General features: G+C 41.2%; 1 protein-coding gene across 1 annotated transcript in view; it reads right to left on the reverse strand.

The window, feature by feature from the left end:
* Positions 1 to 347: 347 nt before the first annotated feature.
* The window catches only part of LOC126101386 (putative mediator of RNA polymerase II transcription subunit 26), a 139,467-nt gene continuing 113,047 nt past the window's right edge, over positions 348 to 26,767 (reverse strand). Inside the window, exons 5-7 of the mRNA XM_049912051.1 lie at positions 21,732 to 22,187; positions 21,263 to 21,682; positions 348 to 387 (exon numbers count right to left, since the gene is read on the reverse strand). Coding sequence (XP_049768008.1) covers positions 348 to 387; positions 21,263 to 21,682; positions 21,732 to 22,187 — 916 coding nt within the window. The remainder of the gene's footprint in view (positions 388 to 21,262; positions 21,683 to 21,731; positions 22,188 to 26,767) is intronic.

A 26,767-nucleotide genomic window follows, 5' to 3' on the forward strand; every position in this document is an offset into this window, starting at 1 on the left:
ACAGAACTTTGATAGTTGACTACACACTAACAATAAAGTAAAAATGAAAATAAAACTTTCCTGAGCAACGTGTTATGACAATCTACAACTGTTTTCTTCCCTCTATTTTTGAAGGTGTACTGGTGGTATTTACACTTTCATTGACAATCTGCATGAAAAATGTAGCTGTGACAATCATAAATGAAAGTGGGCAATTAAAAATGCTCTAAATGACTAGAATGCATCAACATGACAAGAGTGTGTCAACCTATGTGACACATCACAATACAGATTATATTGAAAGTTACACAATTACTGACACCACCAAAAGCAGAAGTAATTAATGAGATGACAGAGAACTGGACCACTTACTTTCCAAATCTTACATGACATACAATACAAAAGTCACTGTAAGAAAAATTACACATGTTAAAGTTATGATAAACTGAGAATTTTTATACATGAAAAAGTAACAACTGAACACGTCTTCAAAGTCACACAGTCAACAGCTGCCTCAAGTCTTTGACTAAATTTTAGATGAAAACATGTTTGTGCAATAGCAAATAATCACAGAGTAATCAGATTTAAGTTCATGTTAATTAATATAAAGTTCTATATACGCTAAAAACAAAGATGATGTGACTTACCAAATGAAAGTGCTGGCAGGTCGATAGACACACAAACGAACACAAACATACACACAAAATTCAAGCTTTCGCAACAAACTGTTGCCTCATCAGGAAAGAGGGAAGGAGAGGGAAAGACGAAAGGATGTGGGTTTTAAGGGAGAGGGTAAGGAGTCATTCCAGTCCCGGGAGCGGAAAGACTTACCTTAGGGGGAAAAAAGGACGGGTATACACTCGCGCACACACACACACACATATCCATCCACACATATACAGACACAAGCAGACATATTTAAAGACAAAGAGTATGGGCAGAGATGTCAGTTGAGGCAGAAGTGCAGAGGCAAAGATGTTGTTGAATGACAGGTGAGGTATGAGTGGCGGCAACTTGAAATTAGCGGAGATTGAGGCCTGGTGGATAACGGGAAGAGAGGATATATTGAAGAGCAAGTTCCCATCTCCGGAGTTCGGATAGATTGGTGTTAGTAGGAAGTATCCAGATAACCCGGACGGTGTAACACTGCGCCAAGATGTGCTGGTCGTGCACCAAGGCATGTTTAGCCACAGGGTGATCCTCATTACCAACAAACACTGTCTGCCTGTGTCCATTCATGCGAATGGACAGTTTGTTGCTGGTCATTCCCACATAGAATGCATCACAGTGTAGGCAGGTCAGTTGGTAGATCACGTGGGTGCTTTCACACGTGGCTCTGCCTTTGATTGTGTACACCTTCCGGGTTACAGGACTGGAGTAGGTGGTGGTGGGAGGGTGCATGGGACAGGTTTTACACCGGGGGCGGTTACAAGGGTAGGAGCCAGAGGGTAGGGAAGGTGGTTTGGGGATTTCATAGGGATGTACTAAGAGGTTACGAAGGTTAGGTGGATGGCGGAAAGACACTCTTGGTGGAGTGGGGAGGATTTCATGAAGGATGGATCTCATTTCAGGGCAGGATTTGAGGAAGTCGTATCCCTGCTGGAGAGCCACATTCAGAATCTGATCCAGTCCCGGAAAGTATCCTGTCACAAGTGGGGCACTTTTGTGGTTCTTCTGTGGGAGGTTCTGGGTTTGAGAGGATGAGGAAGTGGCTCTGGTTATTTGCTTCTGTACCAGGTCGGGAGGGTAGTTGCGGGATGCGAAAGCTGTTGTCAGGTTGTTGGTGTAATGCTTCAGGGATTCCGGACTGGAGCAGATTCGTTTGCCACGAAGCCCTAGGCTGTAGGGAAGGGACCGTTTGATGTGGAATGGGTGGCAGCTGTCGTAATGGAGGTACTGTTGCTTGTTGGTGGGTTTGATGTGGACGGACGTGTGAAGCTGGCCATTGGAGAGGTGAAGGTCAACATCAAGGAAAGTGGCATGGGATTTGGAGTAGGACCAGGTGAATCTGATGGAACCAAAGGAGTTGAGGTTGGAGAGGAAATTCTGGAGTTCTTCTTCACTTTGAGTCCAGATCATGAAGATGTCATCAATAAATCTGTACCAAACTTTGGGTTGGCAGGCCTGGGTAACCAAGAAGGCTTCCTCTAAGCGACCCATGAATAGGTTGGCGTACGAGGGGGCCATCCTGGTACCCATGGCTGTTCCCTTTAATTGTTGGTATGTCTGGTTTTCAAAAGTGAAGAAGTTGTGGGTCAGGATGAAGCTGGCTAAGGTAATGAGGAAAGAGGTTTTAGGTAGGGTGGCAGGTGATCGGCGTGAAAGGAAGTGCTCCATCGCAGCGAGGCCCTGGACGTGCGGGATATTTGTGTATAAGGAGGTGGCATCAATGGTTACAAGGATGGTTTCTGGGGGTGACAGATTGGGTAGGGATTCCAGGCATTCGAGAAAGTGGTTGGTGTCTTTGATGAAGGATGGGAGACTGCATGTAATGGGTTGAAGCCAGCTTCATCCTGACCCACAACAGACCTAGAAAATCATTTGTTTGACTTCTGTATTCTTCTCCAAAGCTTTTGTTGTCTTTTTCACACAGAAAACAGGTTTACATACAAACGTTTGTACCTCCATCTCCATCTCTTCCATCAACGTGAAACATCCTAAATATTTTATCTTTCACTTTTTCTGGGGAAAAAAAGCAGTGGTCTACAATTGGTGACCGCATCATAGAGCGGTACTATCTTATGTTGAGGATTGACATGTAGTTCATAATCAAAAGTAACAGCACAGAAAATTTTATTAGCTTTTGAGTTAATGCTCTTTCTTTCTAATTTAAGCTTTCAGTAGTCCCTAAAGTTTGGAACTTTATATTAATTGTATGGTTATAATAGAAGGAAACATTCCACAAAGGAAAAATATACCTAAAAGCAAAGATGATGTGACTTACCAAATGAAAGTGCTGGCAGGTCGATAGACACACAAACGAACACAAACATACACACAAAATTCAAGCTTTCGCAACAAACTGTTGCCTCATCAGGAAAGAGGGAAGGAGAGGGAAAGACGAAAGGATGTGGGTTTTAAGGGAGAGGGTAAGGAGTCATTCCAGTCCCGGGAGCGGAAAGACTTACCTTAGGGGGAAAAAAGGACGGGTATACACTCGCGCACACACACATATATCCATCCACACATATACAGACACAAGCAGACATATTTAAAGACAAAGAGTATGGGCAGAGATGTCAGTTGAGGCAGAAGTGCAGAGGCAAAGATGTTGTTGAATGACAGGTGAGGTATGAGTGGCGGCAACTTGAAATTAGCGGAGATTGAGGCCTGGTGAATAACGGGAAGAGAGGATATATTGAAGAGCAAGTTCCCATCTCCGGAGTTCGGATAGATTGGTGTTAGTAGGAAGTATCCAGATAACCCGGACGGTGTAACACTGCGCCAAGATGTGCTGGTCGTGCACCAAGGCATGTTTAGCCACAGGGTGATCCTCATTACCAACAAACACTGTCTGCCTGTGTCCATTCATGCGAATGGACAGTTTGTTGCTGGTCATTCCCACATAGAATGCATCACAGTGTAGGCAGGTCAGTTGGTAGATCACGTGGGTGCTTTCACACGTGGCTCTGCCTTTGATTGTGTACACCTTCCGGGTTACAGGACTGGAGTAGGTGGTGGTGGGAGGGTGCATGGGACAGGTTTTTTCCCTGGAACTTTCTCCCCAAGAGACCTCAATAGTGCCAAAAGATCACCTAAAAATCAGCATCAGATTTAGGCAAACTGGTCTTGTTCACAATATGCTGTTGCTCCCATGACATCTGCTCTTTAAAATCAATACCTATTCTAATACTATAATGAATCTTGCATTCAGCAGTCAATCTGTTAATTCAACACAGTTCCATGTGACCTTTCACTTCTTTTTCGTTACAGCCTATTGACGATTTTACGTATTCATACTGATTTTCTGACCTTTCTGCTGTCTTGGAAAATGTCTGATCCTGTCCCCTTTCTTTTTTGATCAAATGTTTGAGTGGACTGAAACCAAGACTCCCTATAAATTGTACAATGGGTTTTTGTCCAAACAATAAGTGTAAATTGACATGGGCTATCAAACTGATATAAACTTCTAGCTGAAGTGTCACAGCAAAGTTCATCTCTTGAAGGTCTAGTGATTTTGTTCATAGAAAGTCACACTGGTGTGATACTTGACTGTGGTAAACATTTCTTTCAAGTCAGGTGCTAAATTCAGGACAGAACAGAAGGCACTAGGAGGGCAAACGAGGTGTCAAGGAGTTCACCTCATCAAGGTCTTGCTTTCCAAAGCATAAAAAGTTGCAATGGTGTTATATTTAACTATCAAAATAGCCTCCTCCAAATTCTGTATCAAATTCAGGACATTTTGAGAACAGAAGATGCTAGGAGAGCAAATGATATGTCAAAAAGATGATGCTTTCTGAACAAAATTCGAAAATAAAAAAGAATTGGAAAAAAGGTCAAATGTTTTGGGAACTGATTTGTCCAAAAGAAATAAATAAAACAGATTAGACAAAGATTTGATCCACCTCATTGGCTGTGATTGATTTCAAGCATCTTGAAAGTCATGTCAAATGTTTTTTATTTTATTTCCTACTTTAGACAAAAGATTTGAGTTCTTTAAAAAATTATTTATTCAGTGATCATTCCTCGGACTGCTTTCATGTGGTCCACCATGAATTTCTCTTGTGCCAAACTCTTCAAATCAGAGTAGCACTTGCACCCCACTTCCTCTATCATTTGTAGGATATATTCCAATCTCCATCTTCCCTCTAATGAAAGGATTCAATAATAATTCACAGGATACATTGAATGGAGTGAACAGTTTAATGAGTACAGAATATGGATTGACAGTAAATCGAAGAAAGATGAAAGTAATTAGAAGTAGCAAAAATGAGAACAGGGAGAAACTTGTCAGAATTGGTGATAAGGAAGTAGGTGAAGTCAAGGAATTCTGATACCTAGGCAGCCAAATAACCCATGATGGAAGTTATTCTTTGATGACTCAAGAGCTTCCATGGCTAAGTAACTTACCAACAAGTTCATATATCTTAAGTATAGTTAGTGAAAAAGTTTGACAATATTTCTAGGCTTTCAATGATAAAGTAAAACAAATTTTTGGAAGACAACTTAATTTTACGTAATAGTTTAATTTTTACTGACATTATGACTGATGCTGAATACTGATAATTTCTGTTCACCTGCTTGAGTGAATGAAGGAATAACTACGGCACAGATGTGACACGTGGATCTTTGTAACTATGAGTAACTAAATATATATGAGCACGGAAATCTAGGTGTGTGTTGCCTGTGTGTGTATCCGATACATATTGGGGAATTGTGGATTACACAGAAGCCAATTTATGACACTTTTAAATCATAAAACATATTTCAGTAGTTTAGATATTTAAAGAGGGGACTTATTTGCTTTTACTGTTTCTTCTGTAACACATTATTTGTTAATTTTATCAAAGATAGTTTTGGAATGGAATTGGTTCAATGTGCAAAATACTAGGTTTTGTATCTCAAAACCCAAAGCTGATTGACTACCTTTGTATTCAGACAATCACGAGCAAGATACTAAGTGTGTACTGGGACTTGGGACTCGGAATGAGATTTGGCGCACGAGTTTAAGTGATTCAGCAATTAGCTATGCTGAATTTTCTTAAAATTTTAATAATGATGAGCAATAATGGAGTTTCACATTTTGTAAAATATTAGAATGGCTATCTATGATTCCAGAAATTCCAGCCTTTTTTTCTGGTTATGCTATGACTATTTTGAATTATTAAAATTCTGCATGGCATGCTGTGTAATCTTAAATGGGTCCAGTATGGACATTACAGGGCATTGTATGAGTATTCAAACCATTAATTCCATTTGTATTTTTTTATATCAGATCAGGGCGAAGACCTTAAACTGGCTACTAAAGAGTGACTGGGCTGTAAGTGTGAATGGGTGAGTACAGACTGTGTTTGGTTTCATGATTTATGTTGAGAAATACAAACTGGTAAGTCTTGATGGTGTAAATTTGTATTCAAAGGCGACAATATATCGGAGTTTATGTATATTTAAACATACATCATGCCAGGTCAGCCATGATCTACAGAAGAAATTCAGCAAAGATTGGTGAACAATTTTTTGGCAAGACAACTGCACTGCCACATTATCATCTTGTCCCTACTTTTTGTCAGTGCTCTCCGTATGCTCCTTTGCCGGTTCTGTGGAGAAACACATCATTCTGGATCTCATACCTTACAATTATTGAAAAGTTATTTGTCTGTCTTTTATCTTGCAGATCAGGATACAATACACAGTGCTTCTACATTCACCAGCATATAGTCAGAGTTAACAACATATAGTTAGATGGGAGTATACAAAAAATTGCCATCAGCAATACATATTCATGTTTTCACTGTATTTTACGTATGATTATGCTGGTCTCCTGAAAAGACCTATACCTTCAATTAATTAGATAGTTCTACCTCTAATTTCAAATCACTCCTGCAGGTAGAAAAGGTCAGTCGTCATAGATATTTCATTCCAACTCTGTTTTGAACATATTTCTGCTCTGAATGAAAGCACATCATCATTATGTACAATTCATCATATTTTGACCATTTCTGAGCTCAATTACATTTCTGCTAGATCCTGGACACTGGACTCACCAATAATACTTATAGGTCAAAATCTATTATCACAACCTTCTGCAACTGAACAATTCCTCTGTAAGTATTCCTGTGTTAGAGAAACAGTTTCTTATTACTTACATAAATTTTACTTGCTTGGCCATTATTTTACAAATCTGAATCAAATTTACAAACAAATTACGGGCAAGTTTACCTGGCAGCAGGAGAGCACCTCTAATTCAACCTCTTAACTGGTTATACAAGATGAATTTTTGCGCTATTTAATCTCGGTCTGGAGATGATAATTTCACAGTTCTACCTGTGACTGACCCAAATCTCCTAATATATGGAACTATTTAACACTTAGACTTAGTTCCTCCAATAAGAAGCATACATGGCAATAACTTTCATCCTTCTAACTCTATCAACTGCAAGGTTTTCATTTTCCTCCCATTTCTTGTCCATGTAGTGAAGATCCTTCGCAAAAGTTCATTCCCAAGCGTTTGGTCTTCCTCCACTTCTGTATCCATATACTGGTTTCCACTACAGTGGTAATTTGGGGGATTCTTCTGTCTTTCATGTTTACAATATGCCCCACAAACTTCAGCCTTCTTTCATAAATGATTTTGTGCAGAGACCATTTCTTCACAGCCTTTTAGCATTTGAAACATGGTTACGATGTCTGAACTTTCTGCCAACAAGTCCTTCGTCACAAACAAACAAACAAACAAACAAACAAACAAACGCGCACGCCCACGCCCACGCCCACGCACACGCCCACGCCCACGCACACGCCCACGCCCACGCACACGCACACGCACACGCACACGCACACGCACACGCACACGCACACGCACACGCACACCCACACACCCACACACACTGGCGGCTGGTCTGGTTTCATCTGCCAGACTCTGTGGTCGCGTACATGCGTATGTGTGTGCTTTTGACAAAACCTGTTTTGGCCAAAAGCTTACTTTCTGACAGCGTTTTTGTTGTGCCTATCTGTGATTCAGCATCTCTGCTATATGGTGAGTAGCAACTATCCTTTTCATAATATTGTTACATTCTATCCTGGGTTTCTCACTGTATGATTTTACATTTCTATTTTCTCACAAAACCCTATGTCATCCTGCTTATCATTATATGCATTTTTTTGAAGACATAAAAATCTGCTCTCATTATGTCATCAAGGAAACACTGTCTAACCATTATTTTTTTTTTTAGCTGTTCACCTTGACCTGTTGTCTAGGGTAGCATATTTGACTTGTAATCAAAATGTCTACAGTCCCAGGTTTTAACCCTGCCACTGTATAAATTTTGAATAAAAATCATTCACAGCAGCAGCAGCAGCAAATGACTTCCAGCATAAGAAGTTACCCTCAGTCTACCAACAGCCTTGCCAAAGAGGGCAGAGGAGCAGACTGTGGTTCAGGACATTGTGTTCTTGGGGTGGGGAAACTGCCCCTAAAGGCAGAAAAATCAGCTATGATCAATGGCATGAGGATTCAGAAGGCAATGGAAACCACTCATTAAAAACACATTATGTGTACCCATAGGACATGTTGCTCGTAATCGAAAAAGTGTCATGATGATCTCTTCACCGGCAAGAGATTCTGAACTAGTCACCCATTAAGATCTTCAGGAGGGGACTGCCAATGGGAGGTGACCATGAAAAAAAGATTGAAAAACCAATGACAGGATAATGTTCTATGAGTGTACGAGCATGGAATGTCATGACTTTGAACATGGTAGGGAAGTTAGAAAATCTCAAAACTGAATTGCTAAAAGGAACAACTACATATAGGGTGTTTCAGTGGAGTGAAACGGAAAGACGATAAAGATTTCTATAGTCAGATGAGTATAGGGTAATATCAACAGCAGCAACAAATGTATAATGGCATTAGGAATTCACAATGAATATAAAGGCAGGCAGAGAGTGAGTACTATGAACAGTTAAGTGATAATATTGTTATCATCAGAATCAACAGCAAACCAACGACGACAACAACAGTTCAGGTTATTCATGATGGCATAGCAAGCGAAAGATGAGAGAAAGGAGAAAGTGTACAAAAACATTGAACGGATATTTCAGTATGTAAAGGGATATAAATCATCATGAGGGACTGGAATGCAGTTGTAGGGGATGGAGTAGAAGAAGTAGAAGAAATGGTTGTGGAGAATATAGGCTTGATATTAGGAATGAGAGAAGAAAGACTGAAATCTGCAATAAATTTCAGCTATTAATAGTGAATAACCTGTTCAAGAATCACATGGGTATGAGGTATACTTGTAAAGGCCAAGAGATATGGGATTATTTCACTTAAATTACTTCACAGTCAGGCAGAGATTCTGAAATCAGATATTGGATTGTAAGACATACACAGGAGCAGATATTGACTCAGGTCACAATTTGGTAATGATAAAAAGCAGTAGGCTGAAGTTGAAAGACTAGTCAGGAAGAATGAATGTGCAAAGAAGTGGGATACAGAAGTACTAAGGAATGAAGAGGTACACTTTAAGTTCTCTGAGGCTATAAATACTGCAATAACGAACAGCTCAATAGGTAGTTCAGTTGAAGAAGAATATGCGTCTCTAAAATGGGAATCAGAGAAGTAGGTACAAGGAAGGTAACTGAGGAAACAATGGGTAATGGAAGAAGTACTTCTGTTGATCAATGAAAGAAGGAACAACAAAAACGTTAAGGGAAGTTCAGGAATAGAGATGACATAAAAGTCGCTGAGGAATGAAATAAATAGGGAGTGCAGGAAAGTTAAGACGAAATGTCTTCGTGAAAAATGTGAAGAAATAATAATAAAAAATAAAAAAAAATGGTTGTCAGAAGGACTGACTCAGCATACAGAAAACTCAAAACAACCTTTGGTGAAATTAAAAGCAAGGGTGATAACATAAGGCCTCTATGAGATGGAGGACTTGTCCCACAATGTAATAGAAGAAGAAACATGTGTGAGGAGGTAAGATACATGGACCCAGCATTAGACTCAGAATTTAAAAGAGTTTTGGAAGATTTAAGATCAAATAAGGCAGAAGCAATACATAACATTTCATCAGAATTTCTAAGATCATTGGCGGAAGTGGCAACAAGGTGACTATTCACGTTACTGTGTATTATCTATGAGACTGGCATATAGCATTAGAGTTTTGGGATAACATCATCACACAATTTTGAAGGTAGCAAGAGCAGACAAGTGCGAGAATTATCAGTTCATGCATCCAAGTTGTTCACAAGAATAATATACAGAAGAATGGAAAAGAATATTAGTGATCTGTTAGATAATGATCAGTTTGGCTTTAGAAAAGGTAAAAGCACCAAAGAGGCAGTTCTGATGTTGCAACTGTTAATGGGAGCAACACCAAAGAAAAACCCAGACACATTCATTCATAGGACCTGTTGACCTGGGGGGGGGGGGGGGGAGGGGGGGGGACCAACAACAACAAGAGAGAGGGAGAGGGGAGTGAGTTCAACGATGTAAAATCGTCCATGATATTCAAAATCTGAGAAAAATTGGGGGTTACCTATAGTGAAAGATGGGTGATACACAATATGTACAATTACCAAGAGGGAACAACAACAGTGGATAACCAAGAACAATGCACTTGGAATAAAAATTATCTAAGGCAGGGATGTAGTCTATCGGCCTTACTTTTCAATCTACATGTCGAAGAAGCAATGACGAAAATAAAATGAAGTTTAAAGAGTGGGATTAGCATTCAAGATGAAAGTATATCAATGATAAGATTCGCTGATGACATTGCTATCCTGACTGAAAAGTGAAGAAGAATAACGGGACATGTTGAATAGAATGAACAGTCTAATGAGGACAGGATATGGACTCACAGTACATCAAAGAAAGGCAATGAGAAGTAGTAGAAATGTGAACAGCAAAGAACTTAACCCCAAAACCAGTGCTAACAAGGCAGATGAAGTTCAGGAATTCTGCTACCTCAGTAGCAAAATGGTCCATGACAGACAGAGCAAGAACAACATAAAAAGCAGACTAGCATTGGCGAAAAGGGCATTCCTGCCAAGAGAAGTTTACTAGTATCAAACATAGGCCTTAGTTTGAGCAAGAAATGTAAGAATGTAAGTTTGGAGCACAGCATTGTATAGTAGTAAACACGGACTGTGGGTAAACTGGAAAGAAGAGAAGCAAAGCATTTGGGATGTGGTGTTACAAAATGATGTTGAAAATCATGTGGGCCGATAAAGTAAGGAATGAGGAGACCCTCTGCAGAATCGGCAACAGAATGATACAACGCCGTTTTAAGACATAAGGGAATAACTTCCATGGTGAAACTTCCTGGCAGAATAAAACTGTGTACCGGAGCGAAGCTCGAACTCGGAACCTTTGCCTTTCGCGGGGCAAGTGCCCTACCAACTGAGCAACCCAAGGACAACTCACACCCCGTCCTCACAGCTTTAATTCTACCAGTACCTCTTCCACAGTAATAGTGGGAGCTGTAGAGGGTGGGAACTGTAGAGGAAGTCAGATATTGGAATACATCCAGCAAATAATTGAGGATGTATGTTGCAAGTGCTACTCTGAGATGAAGTGGTTGGCACAGCAGAGGGATTCCTGTGGACTGCATCAAACCAGTCAGAAGACTGAAGACACCATTTTGGGAGTCACACAGAGCAGAACTAATCTACAGAGAGGAAGTCTCAGTGTAGTGTGTGTGTTCCCTGAAAGTAGGGCTTGATCAGAGCTCAGTTCACTTCTTGGAGTGTTTTCTATTTCCAGGCTTGTGCACCAGGGAGAACTGCCTACAAGCTAAAATCAGTACAGCTGAAATAGGTTAAGTATTGGCCTGCCACAGTCTAATATTTGCAAAGTTTATAATTTATTATTAGTTAAGTGATGTATCTATGTCTCCATGTTGTTTCTTTCTGGCCCGATAATAACCATATAGTTCTTACTGAGCTACACAGACAGTTTGTAATTACATAATGTATTTCCTGTAACAGAAATTATAGACCATAGTACTTAAACAATAATTGATCTGCCCTCCATGTCCTCCTTCTCTGAAAATGTTACCACGCTAAAATTTTTACACTTTGAATGAAATGCCAGTGAGGATCATTTCATTCAAAATACAAATTTTCAGTTAGGTTCTACATACATACTCCACAAAGTACTGTGAAGCATAAGACAAATCCGTTGAACAGTCCCTCATTTGTAATACTGTAAAATGCTGACTAAATCAAGATTTCGTGGCTCAAGAGTTAGTGGATTATTATTACAGTATTGCATCCCCTTCTGAAGTTAATACCAGTTACGAAAATACTACATCAAAAGCAACATGATCAATACTGTATTGTACAAGCAAAGGGTGGGGGGGGGGGGGGAGGAGAGAGAGAGAGAGAGAGAGAGAGAGAGGAGAGAGAGAGAGAGAGAGAGAGAGAGAGGAGGAGAGAGAGCGAGAGAGAGAGAGAGAGAGACAGAGAGGGGGGGGGGAGGGGGGCGGAAGGGGGGGTGCTAATGGAGACCAAAGCCAGGAAGTTTACAAGAACAAGGGATATTGTCGCAAGAACGACGTTCTGTCAATATAGTTCAGAAAAGCTGGGGTTGGCAGGAAAGGGGGGGGGGGCAGAAGTGTCCAGTTGAGGACAGTTTCTGAAGTAACTACCAAAATCGAGCATACCCTGCTCAACAGTACATTCCACCACTGGTTGGTCAACTTCACTCATGGCCACAGTTTCGGCAGTGCCCATTCATTGAGGTGGAAAGAACAGAAGTGGTCATGCCCAGATAAAATGATACACACAAATTATATCTGAACTGTTACATAACATGTCTGCTTTCATAATGATTCTTCCTTTGATGGGGTAGGATAAGCCTGTGACTCAGCTGAAGTTAAGATGTGCCAAGTGGGTGTCTGACAGTTCTTGCACATTTTCACTTTGTAACAAGTGGTTGGGTGTGGCACAAGGATGGATCAGGATACTGCATACACGGGGGTGGGCAACAGCATATCACGTTAGGATTAGGAGGATTGTGGGTAGGATGTTCTTCATTAGTGGGCATGATGATAAATAATTACAAAGCCCTGGTCAAGGATATGGTTCAGTTGTTTCAGTCCAGGATGATACTGGGTGATGATGGATATTCTCTTTTGTGGGCTTATTCTTGGGGTAGGTGTGAGGATTGTGTGGTGTGTGAGGAAATAGGTGCAGACTGTCTGTGATTAAGTTTGGAGAATAGATGCCTGTACGTGAATGCTTTAGTAAGATCTTCAGCATACTGGGCAAGAGAATTCTTGTCACTGCAGATGCACAGTCTGTGAGTTGCCAGAGTATATGGAAGTGACTGTTTGATGTGGAGGGAATGACAGCTATCAAAATGTAGGTACTATTGACAGTTAGTGTACTTCATATAGATAGCATGGATGAAGCCATTAGGGAGGTGGAGGTCAACATCCTGGAAGGTGCTGGGTTGGGTTGAGGAGGATCAAGTGAAGTGAACATAGGAGATCAGGCATTGAAGCTATACAGGAATGAGGATAGGGTATCTTGGCCCTGGCTACAGATCATGTAGACATCAGTGAACCAGAAAGTTTCTTCTAGACTGTTCATAGGCACAATGCAGCTGACTGCAGCCTGAGCAGGTGAATTCAATAAGCACAATGTGTGTGTGTGTGTGTGTGTGTGTGTGTGTGTGTGTGTGTGTTTGGGGGGGGGGGGGGGGGTGTATGTAAACGTTATACTCTAGCTCAAAAAAGTTAATCTGTAAACCTCTTACCAGAGGCCAAAGTTGCTCTTCCATTGCTCACTGTTCTGCGATGGGTGGTGCCTTGCATACATGCCACCAGAAGGACACAGGTTCACATGAACTGATTGGCCAGTATGTCTTTTTCAAGCAGCCGTAATTCAGAGCGTCACCCTGATTCAGTGATGTTCCAGACTTAGCAATAATGGTATGGAAGATGCAGTGAGGGAAAATATATTGATGTAGCATGATACCACTAAACATTATTAAGTGTCAATGACTTAAGAGTGTGTATCAGCATTCGGACTACCTCTTTGTTAATGTTGAGAACATTACTCTCTATAACTGTGAACATTTTAGGTTAGGCTTTACCATGACTGTTATTGGCATTAATTGAAACAACAAGTTTACTGTTACCAGTGACTGGTTAACAGTAAACTTGTTTCATTTAACATTACTCTCACTGTAGATAACTCATCACCACAGAAGGACCTACAGTTATACAAAGTTATGTACCCCTCATTTATTAACTGTACATACTGTAAGCATTCACGTACAGGCACTATTCTCCAAACTTAATCCACAGACAGTCTGCACTATTTCCTCACACACACACAATCCTCACACCTACCCCAAGAATAAGCACAAAAGAGAATATCCGATCACCACCCAGTATCATCCTGGACTGAAACAACTGAACCATATCCTTGACCAGGGCTTTGTAAATCCCCCCCCATGAACCATGGACCTTGCCGCTGGTGGGGAGGCTTGCGTGCCTCAGCGATACAGATGGCCGTACCGTAGGTGCAACCACAACGGAGGGGTATCTGTTGAGAGGCCAGACAAACATGTGGGTTCCTGAAGAGGGGCAGCAGCCTTTTCAGTAGTTGCAGGGGCAACAGTCTGGATGATTGACTGATCTGGCCTTGGTAACATTAACCTAAACCGGCCTTGCTGTTGCTGCCTGGTACCCGAACGGCTGAAAGCAAGGGGAAACTACAGCCGTAATTTTTCCCGAGGACATGCAGCTCTACTGTATGATTAAATGATGATTGGCGTCCTCTTGGGTAAAATATTCCGGAGGTAAAATAGTCCCACCATTCGGATCTCCGGGCGGGGGACTACTCAGTGAGGACGTCGTTATCAGGAGAAAGAAAACTGGTGTTCTACGGATCGGAGCGTGGAATGTCAGATCCCTTAATCGGGCAGGTAGGTTAGAAAATTTAAAAAGGGAAATGGATAGGTTAAAGTTAGATATAGTGGGAATTAGTGAAGTTCGGTGGCAGGAGGAACAAGACTTTTTGTCAGGTGATTACAGGGTTATAATTACAAAATCAAATAGGGGTAATGCAGGAGTAGGTTTAATAATGAATAAAAAAAATAGAAGTGCGGGTTAGCTACTACAAACAGCATAGTGAACGCATTATTGTGGCCAAGATAGACCACAAAGCCCATGCCTACTACAGTAGTACAAGTTTATATGCCAACTACCTCTGCAGATGATGAAGAAATAGATGAATGTATGACGAGATAAAAGAAATTATGCAGGTAGTGAAAGGAGACGAAAATTTAATAGTCATGGGTGACTGGAATTCGTCAGTAGGAAAAGGGAGAGAAGGAACATAGTAGGTGAATATGGATTGGGGGTGAGAAATGAAAGAGGAAGCTCGTCTGTTAGAATTTTGCACAGAGCATAACTAATCATAGCTAACACGTGGTTCAAGAATCATAAAAGAAGGTTGTATACATGGAAGAATCCCGGAGATACTAAAAGGTATGTGAGAGATTATATAATGGTAAGACAGAGATTTAGGAACCAGGTTTTAAATTGTAAGACATTTCCTGGGGCAGATGTGGATTCTGACCACAATCTATTGGTTATGAACTGCAGATTGAAACTGAAGAAACTGCAAAAAGGTGGGAATTTAAGGAGATGGGATCTGGATAAACTGAAAGAACCAGAGGTTGTAGAGAGTTTCAGGGAGAGCATAAGGGAACAATTGACAGGAATGGGGGAAAGAAATACAGTAGAAGAAGAATGGGTAGCTCTGAGGGATGAAGTAGTGAAGGCAGCAGAGGATCAAGTAGGTAAAAAGACGAGGGCTAATAGAAATCCTTGGGTAACAGAAGAAATATTGAATTTAATTGATGAAAGGAGAAAATACAAAAATGCAGTAAATGAAGCAGGCAAAAAGGAATACAGACGTCTCAAAAATGAAATCGACAGGAAGTGCAAAATGGCTAAGCAGGGATGGCTAGAGGACAAATGTAAGGATGTAGAGGCTTGTCTCACTAGGGGTAAGATAGATACTGCCTACAGGAAAATTAAAGAGACCTTTGGAGAGAAGAGAACCACTTGTATGAATATCAAGAGCTCAGATGGCAACCCAGTTCTAAGCAAAGAAGGGAAGGCAGAAAGGTGGAAGGAGTATATAGAGGGTTTACACAAGGGCGATGTACTGGAGGACAATATTATGGAAATGGAAGAGGATGTAGATGAAGACGAAATGGGAGATAAGATACTGCGTGAAGAGTTTGACAGAGCACTGAAAGACCTGAGTCGCAACAAGGCCCCAGGAGTAGACAACATTCCATTTGAACTACTGATGGCCTCGGGAGAGCCAGTCATGACAAAACTCTACCATCTGGTGAGCACGATGTATGAGACAGGCAAAATACCCTCAGACTTCAAGAAGAATATAATAATTCCAATCCCAAAGAAAGCAGGTGTTGACAGATGTGAAAATTACCGAACTATCAGTTTAATAAGTCACAGCTGCAAAATACTAACGCGAATTCTTTACAGACGAATGGAAAAACTGGTAGAAGCCGACCTCGGGGAAGATCAGTTTGGATTCCGTAGAAATGTTGGAACACGTGAGGCAATACTGACCTTACGACTTATCTTAGAAGAAAGATTAAGGAAAGGCAAACCTACGTTTCTAGCGTTTGTAGACTTAGAGAAAGCTTTTGACAATGTTGACTGGAATACTCTCTTTCAAATTCTGAAGGTGGCAGGGGTAAAATACAGGGAGCGAAAGGCTATTTACAATTTGTACAGAAATCAGATGGCAGTTATAAGAGTCGAGGGGCATGAAAGGGAAGCAGTGGTTGGGAAAGGAGTAAGACAGGGTTGTAGCCTCTCCCCGATGTTATTCAATCTGTATATTGAGCAAGCAGTAAAGGAAACAAAAGAAAAATTCGGAGTAGGTATTAAAATTCATGGAGAAGAAGTAAAAACTTTGAGGTTCGCCGATGACATTGTAATTCTGTCAGAGACAGCAAAGGACTTGGAAGAGCAGTTGAACGGAATGGACAGTGTCTTGAAAGGAGGATATAAGATGAACATCAACAAAGGCAAAACGAGGATAATGGAATGTAGTCAAATTAAGTCGGGTGATGCTGAGGGAATTAGATTAGGAAATGAGACACTTAAAGTAGTAAAGGAGTTTTGTTATTTAGGGAGTAAAATAACCGATGATGGTCGAAGTAGAGAGGATATAAAATGTAGACTGGCAATGGCAAGGAAAGCGTTTCTCAAGAAGAGGAATTTGTTAACATCGAGTATAGATTTAAGTGTCAGGAAGTCGTTTCTGAAAGTATTTGTATGGAGTGTAGCCATGTATGGAAGTGAAACATGGACGATAACTAGTTTGGACAAGAAGAGAATAGAAGCTTTCGAAATGTGGTGCTACAGAAGAATGCTGAAGATAAGGTGGGTAGATCACGTAACTAATGAGGAGGTATTGAATAGGATTGGGGAGAAGAGAAGTTTGTGGCACAACTTGACTAGAAGAAGGGATCGGTTGGTAGGACATGTTTTGAGGCATCAAGGGATCACAAATTTAGCATTGGAGGGCAGTGTGGAGGGTAAAAATCGTAGAGGGAGACCAAGAGATGAATACACTAAGCAGATTCAGAAGGATGTAGGTTGCAGTAGATACTGGGAGATGAAGAAGCTTGCACAGGATAGAGTAGCATGGAGAGCTGCATCAAACCAGTCTCAGGACTGAAGACCACAACAACAACATACTGTAAATCAACTTATTGTGTATTACCTTTTTGTAGATATCAGTCTGTTATTGGCCACCTCAGCTACTGACACATCAGTCTGAAAGCTAGCCAAATTTTCAGTCTGTTTATGTGACTGTCAATGACTCACTACATCGACTATTTGGTGAGACATGCCAGAAATATTGTTTTAAAAGTTCTGCAGGGTGTATCATAAAGGCGTAAAGGTATACAACTGAAAGTACACAAAACTAGAAGTAAAAAAGTCTAGTAAACATGGGCATGCATGCCTTAAGAGCTATGAATACTTGTCCATCTTTGCTACTGTGGATCATGTCTCTTCTACTGAAGAAGTACTCATAGCTCTTAAGATATGCATTTTTGATTGCACGTTTAATAGACTGTTTTGCTTCTCGTGTTCTCTCTAAATACTGAAAACATAAAAAAATCAGAAACTGGTTCAACAAGTTCACTGTAAATTTGTGTAGAGATTTGTCACTTTTTTCCAATTCTGTATTTCCTGCTATCCTTATCACATCTGATGGAAACACGTGGTGGTGTTTGAAGTCCACTAACATTTTCCTGTTATGTTCACAAATAATGTGTTATATTGAAGAAAACAAAAATGGCAAATATAACTCATTTATACAAAATTTAATAAATAGTCTGAATGATGTGGTCAAAGTAGAGATGGTGTTGTCTAATCAAATAGCATAATACAGGGTTATTACAAATGATTGAAGCGATTTCACAGCTCTACAATAACTTTATTATTTGAGATATTTTCACAATGCTTTGCACACACATACAAAAATTCAAAAAGTTTTTTTAGGCATTCACAAATGTTCGATATGTGCCCCTTTAGTGATTCGGCAGACATCAAGCCGATAATCAAGTTCCTCCCACACTCGGCGCAGCATGTCCCCATCAATGAGTTCGAAAGCATCGTTGGTGCGAGCTCGCAGTTCTGGCACGTTTCTTGGTAGAGGAGGTTTAATCACTGAATCTTTCACATAACCCCACAGAAAGAAATCGCATGGGGTTAAGTCAGGTGAGCGTAGAGGCCATGACATGAATTGCTGATCATGATCTCCACCACGACCGATCCACCGGTTTTCCAATCTCCTGTTTAAGAAATGTCGAACATCATGATGGAAGTGCGGTGGAGCACCATCCTGTTGAAAGATGAAGTCGGCGCTGTCGGTCTCCAGTTGCGGCATGAGCCAATTTTCCAAGCATGTCCAGATACACGTGTCCTGTAACGTTTTTTTCGCAGAAGAAAAAGGGGCCGTAAACTTTAAACCGTGAGATTGCACAAAACACGTTAACTTTTGGTAAATTGTGAATTTGCTGCACGAATGCGTGAGGATTCTCTACCGCCCAGATTCGCACATTGTGTCTGTTCACTTCACCATTAAGAAAAAAAGTTGCTTCATCACTGAAAACAAGTTTCGCACTGAACGCATCCTCTTCCATGAGCTGTTGCAACCGCGCCGAAAATTCAAAGCGTTTGACTTTGTCATTGGGTGTCAGGGCTTGTAGCAATTGTAAACGGTAAGGCTTCTGCTTTAGCCTTTTCCGTAAGATTTTCCAAACCGTCGGCTGTGGTATGTTTAGCTCCCTGCTTGCCTTATTCGTCGACTTCCGCGGGCTACGCGTGAAACTTGCCCGCACGCGTTTAACCGTTTTTTCGCTCACTGCAGGCCGACCCGTTGATTTCCCCTTACAGAGGCATCCAGAAGCTTTAAACTGCGCATACCATCGCCGAATGGAGTTAGCAGTTGGTGGATCTTTGTTGAACTTCATCCTGAGGTGTCGTTGCACTGTTATGACTGACTGATGTGAGTGCATTTCAAGCACGACATACGCTTTCTCGGCTCCTGTTGCCATTTTGTCTCACTGCGCTCTCGAGCGTTCTGGCGGCAGAAACCTGAAGTGCGGCTTCAGCCGAACAAAACTTTATGAGTTTTTCTACGTATCTGTAGTGTGTCGTGACCATATGTCAATGAATCCAGCTACAGTGAATTTATGAAATCGCTTCAATCATTTGTAATAGCCCTGTATAAATATTTGCCTCTGTTTTCCTTATGCTTCTGATGTACCCCTTGCGCACAGCCCATATTTTATTAGCATGCCCATCTTGGCCTGTTGGCTTGACTGAATATACTTCTGGATATTTTGTCAGTTTAAGGGAATTTGATGAATAGCAAAGAGGTATGTAAACAAAACGCTGAGCACTGTACTTCTCTGACAAGCAGGGTGCGCGCACGTACGTGTGTGTATGAGAGCAGTACTGTGCTGCAATTTACTTCAGATTGAAGGAGAGGGAGCTATTCACATACTCAGCATGGACATAAACTGAAGCAATAATTAGGACACTTCCTAGTCAGTATTACTTTCCTTCACAGAGAAGGAATAAACTTACTTGGAAATGTGCAGGGTCTGTCCGAAAAGTAACTACAATTGGTTCATTTCCTTCTGGCAGAGGTGCAGAAGTGATGGCTTCTCTTCTTATGTGCTTCTACTTCCCACCATTTAAATCAACTGACCAATGGTCATCTCTTGGGACGCACCAGTTATGTTGGAGTGCTTGTTTATATAAATGTTGTTTCACGTTCTCTATCATTTAGCAGTTTTGACATGACATTCTATGTGCTAGCATAGTGTTATCGTGGATAAGCTTAGGGTAACGAGACAAGGTGTTACATTACATATTGTTGTTGTATTGCATAACTAATGACAACTAACAAAAAGCACTGTGCAATCAAATGTAGCCAAACAAAGAAGCTTAAAAATGTTCAATCTCTGCAAATGCCTGTCTGTGTAAACAGTATAGCCCAAGAAAACATGGTTGTTTGGCCCGTAAGACTTCAAGATAACCGAGTGCCTCTGAAGATGGTAACAGCACGATACCCTCTGATAAGAAACATTGATGAATATGTGCATCATGCACATATGTGCGCACGTAGCTAACTCTGAAAATACGTTGCTGCTCAATGGCTTGAATAATATCCATAGAATTAAATGTATCACCACCAATTAATATCACAAATACGAAGAAACTGATGAAGTTTAACCCGTATGCCCGTTTCATTCTGCATTTCCTGTAGCAACAGAGGCAATGGGTAACAGTGTCAGCCTACGACAGCGAATTTTTTAATTCAAAATGCAATTTTCTGAAGAATATAACTAGCTGCAAAATACTGTGATAATACTGACATCATTCCAAAAGAATGCTAAAATGTACAGAAGTGTTTCAAAGCTCATCATGTCCTCATCAGAGTGAAAAACCATTATTCAGTGGTAATTGTTAATACACTGTTTGTTCAACATGCCAATCATATGGACAACAACAATGAGGAAATGAAACCAAATAGAAATTTCAGTGTCTGGGGTAGTGAACTGTTAAATAATATACATTAACATACAACTCACCTGCTCAAGCATTTGCGGTATAGTAAGCTGATGTCCTGGAGCCACAGAAAACTTATACAGCCGTTTTTCATTGTTAGAGAGATGGATGATCAGTTGCTGTTCCGTACGAGGCTGCTGCTGGGCTTGAACTTGCACATGGTGTTTCTGAGGAGTCTTGGGTTGCTTTGGCTTAGTGTTTGAGCGTTTCCGAGGAGTATGTGGCTGCTGCTGTTTTTGTGATTGCTTCTGTGGCTGTCTCTTTGTCTGCTTTGAATCCTGCTTCTGTGGTTGTTGCTTCAGGCAGTTTGAGTGCAGCTGCTGTTGCAAGTGTTTTGGCTCCTGCGAATGTTGTTGTTGTTGTTGTTGTTGCTGCTGCTGCTGCTGCTGCTGCTGCTGTAACTGATGCTGCAGTTGTGGCTGTAATGATATCTGTTGCTGCTGTTGGCACTGAGACTGATGCTGCACTGGAGGCTGCTGATGTGAAACAGGTTGAGATTGGGTCTGAGGTTGAAGTTGCAGTTGTAGTTGTGACTGTTGTGAAACTTGGACTTGAATATGAGGTTGAGATTGGTTTTGTGACTGGGACTCAGGTTGGGCTTGGGCTTGAATTTGGAGTTGGGGTTGAGTCTGGGTTTGTGATTGAGGATGAGGATGGGTTTGGAGTAGGGTTTGAGGTGGAGGTTGGGGTGGAGGTTGCGGTTGGGGTTGGGTTTGGGGTTGGGGTTGAGGCTGGGGTTGCACTTGAGGCTGGGGTTGCACTTGAGGCTGGGGTTGCACTTGAGGCTGGGGTTGCACTTGAGGCTGGGGTTGTGGTTGAGGCTGGGGTTGGGTTTGGGCTTGAGGTTGAGGTTGAGGTTGTGATGGGGTTTGGGGCAGAGGTTGATGCTGCAGAAGAGATTGATGCTGAATGCGAGACAGGGTTAGGTTCTGGGACTGATGTGGCTGAAGCTGATTCTGTGCCTGAAGCTGATTCTGCGCCTGAAGCTGATTCTGCGCCTGAATCTGATTCTGCGCCTGAATCTGATTCTGCGCCTGAATCTGATTCTGCGCCTGAATCTGATTCTGCGCCTGAATCTGATTCTGCTGCTGGGGTTGATTCTGTGGCTGCAGTTGACTCTGTTGCTGAGATTGATTCTGGGGTTGTAGTTGATTTTGTTGTCTGGTTTGATTCTGTTGTTGAGGTTGGTGCTGCGATAATGCAGCTAATACTTGCTTGCGAATAAATGCATTGTCCAGAATTTGCTTCTGTATTTGTGGTTGTGTGACTGGCAAGGACTTCTTAGTTGTGGTTTGCTGTGAGCGTGAGCGTGATGAATTAGTCCTCTGATACTGTCTCCGAACAGGACGAACTGGCTCAATGCATTGACTGTTGCCATCAACAGGAGCACCACTACAAAAACAATTAAAAAACCTTAATTACTAATAGTTCTACACCAATAAATATCATTTACAAAATATATAACTAAATAAGAACTCCACATTGTAATTACTTTCATAACTAAAATAGATATCTTACATTCAACAGTTTTCTTCTTCATTCCTGCAGTCAAACATCACAATCATAAAAATTCCCAAGACACTAACTATATATTAATGCACCTGAAAGTCAAAACACTTCTATGGTGGCTGGTTAACTCATCCAGCACCAATCATTCTACAAAAGACAATGCAATATTTTATTCCTGAGGAGAATGGAACTATAAATTATCACCTATGCAATCTATAAATTAGTAGACTGAAGGTCTGTGACAAGTTAAAACTGCATCAGACTGGAACTTGAATTTGTGTGCAGTGCTGTTCTAGATGAGCCTTCTGGTTTCTCGTCACCCACCAACTCAAGACTGGAAATATTAGAGAAGGCAGGACCCTGTCTATGTAATAATAGCATTCACATGTCTAGATACTGGAACCTGCGTGTGTGTGTGTGTGTGTGTGTGTGTGTGTGTGTGTGTGTGTGTGAGGTGACCAAAGTCATGGGATACCTCCTAATATCATGTTGGACCTCCTTTTGCCCGGTGTAATGCAGCAACTTGATATGACATGGGCTCAACAAGTTGCCAGAAGTCCCCTACAGAAATATTGAGCCATATTACCTCTATAGCCATCCATAATTGCCAAAGTGTTGTCAGTGCAGGAGTTTGTGCACAAACCAACCATAAATGTTCAAAACAATTCATGTCGGGCAACACGGATGTCTGAATCATTCGCTCTAGTTGTCCATAATGTTCTCCAAACAAGTCACAAACAATTGAGGCCCAGCATCATCATTTATAAAAATTCTTTGGGAACATAAAGTCTACAAATGGCTGCAAATGGTCTCCAAGTAGCCAAACGTAACCATTTCCAGCCAATGGTCACTTTAGTTGGACCAGAGAATCCTGTCCATTCCATACAAACACAGCCCACACCATTATGGAGCCACCAGCAGCTCGCACAGTGCCTTGTTGACAACTTGGGTACATGGTTTCATGAGGTCTGCAGCACACACTAACCCTATCATCAGCTCTTACCAACTGAAATCGGGACTTATATGATTACACCATCGTTGTCAAGTTGTATAGGATACAACCAGTATGATCACAAGCCCAGGAGAGGTACTGCAGGCAATGTCGTGCTGTTAGCAAAGGCACTAGTGTCAGTTGTCTGCTGCCATATACCATTAACACTAAGTTTCCCTGCACTGTCCTAATGAATACATTTGTCATACATCCCAGATTGATTTCTGCACTTATTTTAAACAGTAGTGCTTGACCATTAGCACTGACAACTCTATGCAAACACCTCTGTTCTTGGTCATTAGGTGAAAGCCGTCAGCCACTGCATTGTCGACGATGAGATGTAATGTCTGAAATTTGGTATTCTTGGCACACTCTTGATGCTGTGTATCTCTAATATTTAATTACTAATGACTTCCAAAATGGAAAATCCCACGCGCCTAGCTCCACGTTCAAAGTCTTAATTCCTGTCATGCGGCCACAATCACATTGAGCATTTTTTCACATGAATCACCTGAGTGCAAATGATAGCTCTGCCAATACACTGCCCTTTTGTACCTCGGGTGAGTGATACTACTGCCATCTGTATGTGTGTGTGTTTCACTGTCATGTGACTTTTGTCACATCAGTGTACACAGAATGATTTTGATAAATATGGAAAAACTTCAGGAAATGATTTCTGAGAGGATAGGGAGCAAAAAAGGTCATATGGACATATGGCTGGAAATGCTCTCCAAGCGAGGTACACTCACTTGAAGATGGAGATGATCTCTGACAGTAACCCTGGTATCAGCATTGGGCAGCAAGTCCAGCAGCATGGATAAGTCAGATGACCATGTGGAACTTTCTTCACAACAAATGTCACACTTTGTATTATCACTTTGAACAGGTGCAGGCCTTATTACCTACAATCTTTCCTCCAAAGTGTCAGTTTTATCGTTGGTTTGTTGCGAGGGCAATACTGGTGGGATTTCTGTCATCCATCTTGTTCGCAGATGAGGCTACTATTACAAGGGGCAGTATTGGAAACTTTCAGAACACCTACCTGTGGGATACGGAGAATCCCCACAGTATGCTGAAAGTGAACTATCAGAACTAGTTCAGCCTCAATCCAGTCATCGTTCTGCAATGTTTCACAGGTGAGCAGGCGGGGCATGCGACCCTGGCTTCCCTGCCGGAAGGCATGTCTTCGATGGTATGAAGGGTATATGAGGCTACTACATGATGGTGTGCCAACTCGCTAGCCTCTTGAGTATATAGCCCACTTGCTTGGCATGTTCTCATGTGTGCTTTCAATCACTGAAACCTACATGGACAAAAATCTTTTATAACATCAAGTACATTGGGGACATATTTCTGGCCATTATGTCCATATACTCTTTTTCGCTCCTCGGGCTCTTAGGGATCATTTCTCACAATTTGTCTCCATTGAGCAAAAAAACCCTGTATGTGTACCCATTACCACCTCATAAATACATAGTTTGTGCTTTGTTGTTTCACTGTCTCCATACAGTACCACTGGTTATTGCTAAATCCCCCTCTACGTATGAGAAACAGTGGATTTTTAAACTTTACATCAAAATAACTGCTTATGTTCAAGGTATAGCTTGCAAACTTAACACAAGTATAAGTAATGATGGAACATCAATATTTATTGAAGGCAGAAATAAGATAAGAAAGGCCTGCTTGAGCTTGAGGTGAGAGAAATTTTCTTTTTGTTGCTAAGTACAATTACATTTATGATTTGTGTGTATGAGTCTGTCTATCAATGGAATGCTAATAGGTTAGTTCATCCAGAGACATCCCTGCACAAGCAGAGTTCACACGACTGCCCATCGTGAGGTAAACTGCCCACAGGCTATACAATTATTGTGACTGTATTAGTGTTTCACAGAAATGACAGTGCATTAAAAAAGAGGCACTGGCAGTAGGTTTTTCTGTAATATGCACAACAGGTAACTAATTCATGTGGATTTCACGAGGAAAACATTTTCTGTAAGTACTCTCTTTCAGTCACATATCAATGTACATTCACGAGCAAACGAATTAAGGATAGGTGCTGAATTCGATGGAAGATTAGTGTTAAACATTGCATCAACAACGAGGCTAATAAATACAAAGCACAAGATCAGTTTGGGAAAGGAAATGAGCCATTCCCTTCCACAGGAAGCATTCTTTAATTACCCTTAACAGATTTAGGGAAATCATAGGAAATCTAAATGTGGATGGGTGAACAGGGATTTGAACTGTTGCTATCCTGAATACAACTTCAGTTCTTACCACCGCAACATCTCATCAGTGGGGTCAGGATACTACCAAACATTATACTTGCTTATAGTATGACAGTTCAGCACAAGGAAGGTAAGACGTGTGATTATCAGCAAATCACAGTTGTTCAATTCATGAGACACTCCTTCTCTGATGTCATGCAAGCACTGAACTTTTCAAATACTGCTAGCCATGGGTGTACCTTAAGTTCCTTGGTTAGGAAAACACCACTACCCCCTGAATCAACTTCCATGGGCAACAACGTGTTGACTAGGGCCACTGTCAACTATTGTGGACTGTAACAGAATACAAACCAGCAGCAAATTCAACAACAACTGGTGCACCACTACATCATTCAGAGCCACCTCATTGGTACGATGGTGCAAAAGCCACAACACACATGTACGCTGCTCACCATCAAATTAATGTGGGGACAGAAACTCCACAACTGCACTTGTGAAGCATGGAGGAAGGTCAACTGGCCTGATGAAACACAGTAACAATTTAGAACATTCTTGATGTCAGGAAATGAATATTTCAAAACTGATATGAGGCTATGTATCCTATTTACCAATAAAACACTTCTCAGGTAAGAAGATAAAGGCATTCTTGGATCAAAGATGTTATAATAGGATAAAATGAAACCTCAGATATATATCCCGCCATCTGGCATCATTTATCAGTACAGGACTCTGCCACCCGATAGTGTGTAATTGTTAGTTCACCTATGGCATCCAGCAGACAACCTGAAACTTCAAAAACAGAATGTACCACCACAACAATTCCATATTGTATCAGAATGGCTTAAAGCACACTCCACAGACATCAGTACAATTGCGTGGCAACCCAGGTCACAGGACCTCAATACTACTGAGCCTCAAAAATCATTCAGCATTCAGGGTATGCTTTTCGACCAATCTCCATAAGTTGCAAGAGAAAGTTAAGGAGTCATATTTCAGAATTAAGTCCGTGGCATAATGTAGCACCACAGTTCCCATACCGATACGAGAGCCTGTGTGTTACTACACAGAACATCTAATTACACTGTTCAGGAGGGGATGCAGATTGTACCGATAGTTTGAGAGTCTTTGTCATATTTCTGTGGATGTGGCTGCAGTTTCGTTAAGGTCAGCAGCATCAATTTTTTAAACTGCACTTCTTATGCTTAAACAGGAAATTCAGATTATATCAATAACAAGACAGCTTT

Source organism: Schistocerca cancellata, chromosome 9 (genome assembly GCF_023864275.1).
Source record: "Schistocerca cancellata isolate TAMUIC-IGC-003103 chromosome 9, iqSchCanc2.1, whole genome shotgun sequence".
In the NCBI taxonomy this organism is placed as follows: domain Eukaryota; kingdom Metazoa; phylum Arthropoda; class Insecta; order Orthoptera; family Acrididae; genus Schistocerca; species Schistocerca cancellata.